This window comes from Fragaria vesca, linkage group LG3 (genome assembly GCF_000184155.1).
Source record: "Fragaria vesca subsp. vesca linkage group LG3, FraVesHawaii_1.0, whole genome shotgun sequence".
Lineage (NCBI taxonomy): Eukaryota > Viridiplantae > Streptophyta > Magnoliopsida > Rosales > Rosaceae > Fragaria > Fragaria vesca.
Window position 1 is genome coordinate 842,221 of NC_020493.1, and position 8,233 is coordinate 850,453.

Here is an 8,233-nt window from a genome sequence, read left to right on the forward strand (position 1 = left end):
GGAAATTCAAGCACATATACTTTAGGTAGATTTGGAGAAGGAACTATATAATAAGGGAAATGGAAGTTTATATACTTGTTCAGTAATTATTATTTGTGAATATTTGTATTTTTCAAGCAAGAATTAGTATTTAGTACTATCTGTTTGATCAGCAAGACACAAATTAACAAACTGAAACAACTGATTGCATAGATGAGTCGAGATCTTTCCATTCATTACCATGATGTGTGTCTGGATTGCCCCGAGATACATCGTTGTTTACACTTGCATCCATATCTTTTGGAACTGGAAGGCCTGTTATATATAATAACACATGCAGTTTGAACATGTTAGATGTTATCAGATATATCTATATATGAATGCACCGCAGATCCTGAAAAGTAAAACCGTAATCAAATTGGATTGCGGTATCTGACAGACCGTCATAAATCAGTTTCTCCAAGAAGCCAAAGGAGTATCCACTCTTGAAAGCGTTGGGAATGTCAGCTAGCAGCTGAAAGCAGGTCATGCCATATAAATCTTTCTGATCCTTCGGTATGCAGTATTTTTTGTCTAATAATTCCAGAGCTGTGTCTGCATTGTCAAGATCCACATAATTCAACTTATTAGAATAGAGTATTACACATATACTGGCGGATACATGTAGTGGGCTATCTAGGCTGCAGCCCAGACAGAATTTTTGATATATACCATGTGAATACCAACTGGTAAACAAAGTTTCTTTGGTTCAGTTGGCAGTCTGTCCAACCTGACTTTTACCTTGTCTAAGGTTCGACTCCTCTTGGAGTCAAATCCCATGTTTTTATCTAGTTTTCCAAGATTTTATTCTTCTTCCTCTACTCTTTGTGACTACAAACCAGACTTGACTGGAAATCCTTCATTTTTGTTTTTTTTTTTTACTTAATTTACATCACTTTGCATTTTCCCTTCTCGTTTTCTTCACTTTCCTTTTTGGGTTTAATCTATTTTTTATTAGTATTTTGTTAAAAAAAAACTAAATTAAAATGTTTTCTCATATACTCCTACATTTCCGTTAGTGTTTCTTTACAAGAAATTTCCTTTGATGAGTCTACCATTTGGTTCAAGAAATTCTAGAAAAATTTTGCACATCTAATTAATAGCCTAGACACTCACCGGATCCTGGATCGGCCATACATGTTAATCATAACAGCAAAATGATATTTCATGCACCTCTATTCGGAGCACATCTCCTATATATGTATCAAAAGAGGGATGAGAGATTATGAAAGCAAGAGTGATCAGAGATTACCAAAGTAATACCCGCGAATAGCCTCATGAAGCATGGTGGAGTGTTCAGTCTTGACATGTCTTTCTATGTTGTTAAGCTTTTCCACCCAAGTTTTGATCAACTCGGTCTTGCCATAAATTGCAGCCATAAAGAAAGGTGTCTGATCGTCCTTGTTTCTAGTATTCGTCATCAGTCGCCTCTTCTCTTCAAAACCCAACATCAGCTCTACCAATTTTACATTTCCTGTCGAAGCTGCCTCATGGAGTGGTGTGTTTCCAAATTTATTCTTTAAGGAGAGTTTCAAGCCATCTTGTTCATCTACTGGAGTCGATGAAAATTGTTTGTCTTCAACATACACTATGTTCAGCAGGGATTCCACCAATTTCATGTCTTGACTGTATGCTGCAAGATGAAGAGCCGTATCTCCCAAATGATTAAGAGGTATGCAAACCTGAAAACTCTGTTCCTCGTAAAAGCTCTGTATTTCACTCCAGTTCCCTTCTGAGAAAAGCTCGTAAATACGCTCACCAAACTCAACACTGCTATTCATAAGCATATCTCTGTCTTTCATCATACGGAAATTTAGTCTCGCTTGTTTCACAAACAGCAAGAAACTAAAAGAGAGTGATATATAGATCAATATATATAGAGCATCAACTTTGCCTACTTAAGAACCAAAGTATTCCTTTCTTTTCTGAAAAAAAATAAAAAAAGAAGAAGAATAAAGCATTTCTTACTGCAGTCATAAATAAGGATTTTGTTCTGCAACTGTCTTGCTTAACCGTGAACACAATTTTGTGGCTGGAACACTTGCAGCACAAGTGTTCTTATAAAAGAAAGTAGCATGTAGATGGATCCAGGCATCCAGCATCTTCCTTCCATTCCTTAAGTAACGAATTTACAAAGCAAACGTCGCTTTTGTGTGATCGTAAATTCGTAACGATGAAGATAATAGGGCACCACCATTCAGTTTACAGATCAATCAAAATGATAATAACAGGGTTGCTTAATCAGCCACAACCTAACACAGCTTCAAGACACATCACCCATGTATATATAGCGTAAAGGGAATACAGGTTTTTATCTCAACAAGCGTAAAGACACAGATTCTATCTTAACTTCATTAATGTTAACTTCAGATCATATATGCTTTTCAAGTTTCATCCAAAACCTTAATCTTGGACAGTGTATAAAACCATACAATTTCAATTTATTGATCTATAGAAGATTACATCTCATATTCCTGAACATATACATAATCGATTAATAATACACACAATTCCTAGACCTAAATCAAGGAGTCAAAAGGGAGCTGCCTTCCTTGATGAGCACAAACACACTGCCATTGTCTCCCCTCGAAATCCGAAGCTCTTGATCAAGGTATGTGGTTAGCAACCACGATTCGGCATTGCTGCTTGAAATCGAGAACTTAATTGGGGGTTGGCTAGAGATGGACTTTGCAACTGATGAAGCAGTGTCTTGGACAGAAGTGAGCAAACCTTTGAAGGGTGCAAGGTCTATCTTCTGTCCCAAAAACTCAACATCTTCCGGTATCACTAGCGAGTCTGTTAGCTGGGGAGTCCCAATCACCCCTTCCTCAAATTTGAGCTGAAACCAAAACAACCACTCATCTAAATTTTTAACAAGACACATCAAAACCCATGGACAATCAACATTATACATACACTTCAAATCATTCATTTCATCAATGGACAAAGAATAAGAACTAAACCTGAACACGCTTGGGACTTCGGACATCAAATGTGGCATTGGTGCTGAAAGAAGTTGTAGCCAAAGGCCCGGAAAACCGAACAGAGTTTTCAACTGTGAAATTATCAGAGTCTATAGTCTGCGAAATCTCAGCAACCTTCACCAAAGGAAGAGTTCCTCTGGACAATATTGGAAACAAACCAGCAAAAGATGTGTACCTACAAATTTCGACCATGTAATCATTACAACACTGTGATGCTAAACTTGGGTTTATAGAATGATGATGATTAACCAAACTTACGCCAGAATCCATTTCCCGTTGAGTAGAGGCAACGCGTCGGTCGGAGCCGGAGTCGGGTTTTGGGCCTCTAATTGGGTAATAAGCTCGACAATCTCGGCCCGGGTCTCGCTGGTGGCGCTGAGCCCACGATCAGTCCCGTAGAACGAGTCCACCAAAGCCTTCTTTAGTTTCGAGATCTCCTCCGGCTCATCCGGCTTCTCTGCCACAGCCACAGCTCCAGCTGCCACGTCGGACGACTCCTCCGAGTTCTCCGGGGCCGAGTCGTCATCCAGGGCGCGGACACGGGTGGCGGGTCGGGCGGCCGGTGGGGATTCCGGGTTGGAGAGTTTCAATTTGTGGGTGGCGAGGGAGATGGAGTTTGGCGCCAAAATGGAAGGCTTGGAGGTGAGGCGGGGTTGGGGCGGAGTTAGTGAGAGAGTCTTGCATGGGAAGTGGTTTAGCTGAGAGACAAAAGCCATGTTTGGCTGAACTGAAAACACTGAAAGTCTTGGACTGTGAAGAAGAATCAAGAAGAAGGTGACTGTTTTTCTGAGTTGTGGTCTCTGCAAATCCGCGAGTTTAAGGAGGACAAAATAGTTGGGCAAACGGAGAATTAGTGTTAGAAAAGACGTTGGTGTCCGGAAGGTTGGTGACTTGTTTGGAGTTTTGTGGTGTGGGTTGTGAGGACAGAAATGGAACTGGAAGTCCCCAAATCATGTGGGAAGCAGCAAGTACAGTCGCCGACGGCTATGGAATTATTGGATGGAGGACACATGGCCAGAAGGATGGGAGTTTTTGGAAAGTGATGCCCAAGTTTGCCTTCTTACATGAATCGTGTTTGGTTTGTTTTGCACTTTAGAGATAGCCGAATTCTTATTATAGTGGAAAAATGAATGAGGAGGAGTCCTATATAGATGGAGTTACCCACAAAATACCTACTTAGATTTCAACCATAATATGGCATTGGATACATGTTGATCCCCCAAGTCCCCAACTCAACATCTCTCTGGAGTTGGATATTTTTTAGAATGTCTGAAATTATTTGTCCAAATGGAAGTTTCATGTGTATCAAATTATAATAGCATTGCACAAAGGGTGTGAGTGATATTTAGGTTTAAGTCATGCAATTTGCAATTTTCGTGTGTATCAACTAATTAAGTTTCTAATCTCGTTTCCGTGTACCAACAAAGTTAGTAATTAAAGTTACTGATCTCTTTATATAGTTAATCAAGTTTTAGTAACAACTCTTCATCTACTCAAAATTTTTCTACATGTAAATTGGATGATCGTTGTTTAGCTCATAATCACGGCATTATTCAAAGCTATACATTGGTAGATGCATCCGAGAAGACCTTTAGTGAACATTCAACTAGTAAATTGGTAGTTTGGTACAACCTGCAACTTGTAAATGGCATTGGAGCACAAGCCGGATTATTCTTTATGGGACGGTTATTCACTTATTTGATGACAATTCTCTACCGGCGAGTAAAACCACGCTGCGTTATGCCGGAAAAAGTATTATGGACCTGGACTGGTATGCAGGGAAATGAAACACTACTAAACTTTGGTATTCAAATAAAGGCTCGTTAATAGGGAAGTGAGCCTTATGGGGCATCTGGGTCTCTATGGATTAGCAAATAGCAATACAGTTCATGAGACCTTTCAGTTGGGCCTGTGCCATATTCTCAGGCTTTCCAATTGTCGAATTTAATTTTGATCCAAATACACGGTCACCTCCTTCTACAATAAAAACACATGATTAGTCTAATCGGAAAATTGTAAAATCTTGATCCATCTATCTTCTTTCCTTCTCTGTATCTTGTGCTTTGACTTGTTCGGTTGTTCTCGACATGTAAGAACAACGATGCATAAACTACTATGTAATGCTAATCATAAAGATATGTTCTATACATGATTTGATTTTTAGCTAACTTGTTTATAAACCTTGCCACTATTTTAATATCACGTAAAAAGTAGTACGTATAGTCTATGATACTCTTTGCCAAATGCCAATCATTGATGACTTCATGTTCATGCCTAACAAGATTAGTTTGAGTATTAGTTAATTATCTGTTATACAGTTCATGCTAGCATGAGCTTCTCCATTGAAACTAGTAATCAAAAGAATATAAGAGCATAACCAACCAAAACCAACGGAGTGTGAACATTACAAAGATACATGATCCCCAGTTCTTCACTTAAATCATGTTTTTATTATTGTTAATCACCATTAATTATACACTTTAGTTTAGGCTTTTCGATGATTTTCTTTTAGAGCAAATATTGGTGGGCTTTGAATGATCAATATCTATGTAATATTCCATGTAATCACTCATCACCTATGCTTGCTCATGCACTTCGTAGCAAATTTTCATCTTTTCAACGCAATTCATGCCATGATTTTCTTTTCTTGAGGGACAAACTTTTGTTAATCATATCATGACCCTTATAAGGTAATAATTGAACATCATTGCGCAAACCTCACCCTCAAACTTCTATCAAACAGTATTTTCATGATATTTGATCATGAGTCTTAGACGGTCAAATCTGATTACTTAATTGTGCTCAAATACATTACTACGTTGTCTAAATAATGAATGTCACCTAACTTACGAAAACATATAACTTCAACAATTGAGTATAACACAAATATGTAAGATATAATATACAAATAATGACCCAAAATTTAACTTTTATTTGCTTGCATAAGCCAGAGAAGAAACCCATTTGCAGTTGTTTATCCACTTAATTGTGGTTGTTGACTGCATTATTCTTTCGTCGATAACCTAATACTTTAGGATGAACACTAATATTCCATAAACCGAATGTATGTGGTTGGTTATCCACCAAATACAGGATAGGTTATACAATCATCCCTCAAAGTCACAAAATTGCAGCTAGGGACAATAAAATCAGCCACCCAAGTATGAACAAAACAAGTGGACTACATTATAATCAGTTTCGTCTTAATCATACCATCCTACAAGTAAGTAGATGACCACCCAAAACAAATTTGATGCTATTGGAAACTAGTACCACCTGGCATTACGCCTGCTTCCATGGCTTTTGTCTTTTTTCCTCAGGCCGGCGACCACCAAGTAATAGTGTACAACTAAAAAACGCCACCCCCTGAAAAACCAAATACTAATCAACATTTTTCATTTTTCTACCCAAAAACAAAAAACCGTAGCTTCTGTTTTCCCAAACCCAATGAGTTAGCAACTGGTCCAATTCTTTTTCACTTTCCTTCTTCCATTTTGTCTCTTTTCCTTTTTCTTCCCTCTTTCTCAAACTCCCAAAATCCCCTATTTGCTGGCCTTGAATCAGCATCTTTGCAAATCCAACTTACCGTTATCATTGCCCATAATTAATTGTTGCTCGTTTCGTCTGTGGTCGCTGTCGATTGAGGTGGTGGTGTTAGCTATGCCTAGCTAGCTACAGTTTAATTTCTCTCTGATCTTCTTCAACATACTCACGGGTGTTCCATGGCCGCGCTTTAATCCAAACTCGCAGGTCATTTTCCATACAATTCTTGCTTGTGTTTTGCTTGTATCAGTTGTATGTATATTTTGGGGGTTTGGTTTGGTGGTTTGAGTTTGTTCTGTTCTGTTATTCCGGTGGTGGGTTTTGTTGGGTCTCTTCTGTTCAGTTCGAGAATGAGTCAACTGAGTCTGGTGTTGCAGGAAACTGTCCGGAGGGGAAGGGAGGCCAGGACGATTCTGGAGGTTTTAAGAGAGCAAATGGACGACGGCGATGCGGTCACGGCAGGGAGGAGGAGTTTCAAGCAGCGGCTGAGATTGACCGGAATAGGATGCTGCGGCGCCGCGTGGGGATTCGGACGGACGGCCACGATTAACGTAGAGGAAGATGAGGTAGGACAACAGCAACCGCGGCAACAAGAGGAGCAGCAGCTGCAGATGCCGAACCTCTCGCAGTTGCTGATACTGGGCCAGGCAGCCGGGTCGGATTCGGATCCGGGTTGCTTGGGTCCGGTCAACTCCGGGTCGGGTATGAACCTCGCGGCGGCGCTGGCGGCGGAGAGGCATTACCGGGAGGCGGACGAGGCCGCGGCGTTGCAGACGACGGCGCCAGGGACGCCGATGAGGGTGTCGCTGATGAGGTTACTGGAGGAGACGGAAATGGACGGCTGCGATGTGGTGGCGGGGGAGAAGAGTGAGAAAGCGACGGGTGCGGGAGTGGTGGGGTGTGATTCGGTGTGCTGCGTGTGCATGGGGAGGAAGAAAGGCGCGGCGTTCATACCATGTGGGCACACTTTTTGCAGGGTGTGTTCGAGGGAGGTGTGGCTTAATCGAGGCTCCTGTCCCCTCTGCAACCGTACGATCCTCGAGATTCTCGATATCTTCTGACGTGCATGGAGATTTGCGCCGCCGTGGAATTCAGGGAAGACGACGGTGACGGTGACTGTTGGTGAATACTATTGGAAGGTGTAGTAATTCTTCTTCTTCTTCTTCTTCTTGGTCTTTGTTTTTATAGAAAATTCGATTTGATTGTTCTCATTTGTACTCAATATGATATGTTTATGGATGTAGTGATGTAATTTTTACTCTGTTTTCTCTCCACTTGAGAATCGAAATGAAGCTGCATTGATGCAATAGACTATTCCCAATGGTCTTTGTCAACTTGATTAGTAAATTTTCTCACTGATGTTCTTACCAAGAACATAGAATATGGGATATGCATGTTAGTATGTTACTAGTTTAGGGTTAGAATTATAAAGAGCTGGATCCTCTCTGTTTTTTTTTGGTTACAAGAGCTGGATCCTCTTTAGTTGTAGCATTTGATCCCTTCCAATGCATTCTATGAATTCGATGCTATAGCTAGCCTCGTGCCTTGTAATAAGAAAGTAATGTCACGGATTGTCTTGCAATTTCTTAAAGTAAATTAAATACGAATGATCTTGCGCTCTCAAAATCATTTGATTTGAAGTTTCGCCAAATTCATATAACACACCTCCATATTTGGATCAGACTAGT

General features: G+C 40.3%; 3 protein-coding genes across 4 annotated transcripts in view; 1 reads left to right on the top strand and 2 right to left on the bottom strand.

Moving 5' to 3' along the window:
* The window catches only part of LOC101307189, a 3,737-nt gene extending 1,878 nt beyond the window's left edge, over positions 1-1,859 (bottom strand). Inside the window, exons 1-3 of the mRNA XM_004295251.1 lie at positions 1,271-1,859; positions 421-573; positions 220-294 (exon numbers count right to left, since the gene is read on the bottom strand). Of these exons, the coding sequence (XP_004295299.1) occupies positions 220-294; positions 421-573; positions 1,271-1,823 (781 nt within the window). The 5' untranslated portion in view covers positions 1,824-1,859. The remainder of the gene's footprint in view (positions 1-219; positions 295-420; positions 574-1,270) is intronic.
* Positions 1,860-2,441: 582 nt separating this feature from the next.
* Positions 2,442-3,940, bottom strand: LOC101305827 (plastid-lipid-associated protein, chloroplastic-like). Its single transcript, XM_004293282.1, has 3 exons — positions 3,261-3,940; positions 2,982-3,177; positions 2,442-2,857 (listed from the first exon to the last, which is right to left on the bottom strand). The coding sequence occupies exons 1-3, from the start codon at positions 3,716-3,718 to the stop codon at positions 2,543-2,545; spliced, it is 969 nt and encodes a 322-aa protein (XP_004293330.1). The 5' UTR covers positions 3,719-3,940; the 3' UTR covers positions 2,442-2,542.
* A 2,465-nt stretch (positions 3,941-6,405) lies between these two features.
* Positions 6,406-7,957, top strand: LOC101306119 (LON peptidase N-terminal domain and RING finger protein 2-like). 2 transcript variants are annotated; one of them, XM_004293284.1, is made up of 2 exons: positions 6,406-6,752; positions 6,923-7,957. In XM_004293284.1, exon 2 carries the CDS (start codon positions 6,980-6,982, stop codon positions 7,604-7,606), a length of 627 nt encoding a protein of 208 aa, XP_004293332.1. In that variant the 5' UTR covers positions 6,406-6,752; positions 6,923-6,979; the 3' UTR covers positions 7,607-7,957. The 2 variants fall into 2 exon arrangements, with proteins under 2 accessions (XP_004293332.1, XP_004293331.1); XM_004293283.1 differs by lacking the exon at positions 6,406-6,752 and having other exon boundaries at positions 6,826-7,957.
* Positions 7,958-8,233: the final 276 nt, after the last annotated feature.

Bases quoted from the DNA above. Each gene is read 5' to 3' on its own strand.
- LOC101305827 (XM_004293282.1), bottom strand. From the start codon at position 3,718: ATGGCTTTTGTCTCTCAGCTAAACCACTTCCCATGCAAGACTCTCTCA. The intron at 3,178-3,260 runs GTAAGTTTGGTT...CGAAATTTGTAG, and splicing joins AACGGGAAATGGATTCTGGC to GTACACATCTTTTGCTGGTT. The intron at 2,858-2,981 runs GTTTAGTTCTTA...TTTTGGTTTCAG, and splicing joins GAAGTCCCAAGCGTGTTCAG to CTCAAATTTGAGGAAGGGGT.
- LOC101306119 (XM_004293283.1), top strand. From the start codon at position 6,896: ATGAGTCAACTGAGTCTGGTGTTGCAGGAAACTGTCCGGAGGGGAAGG.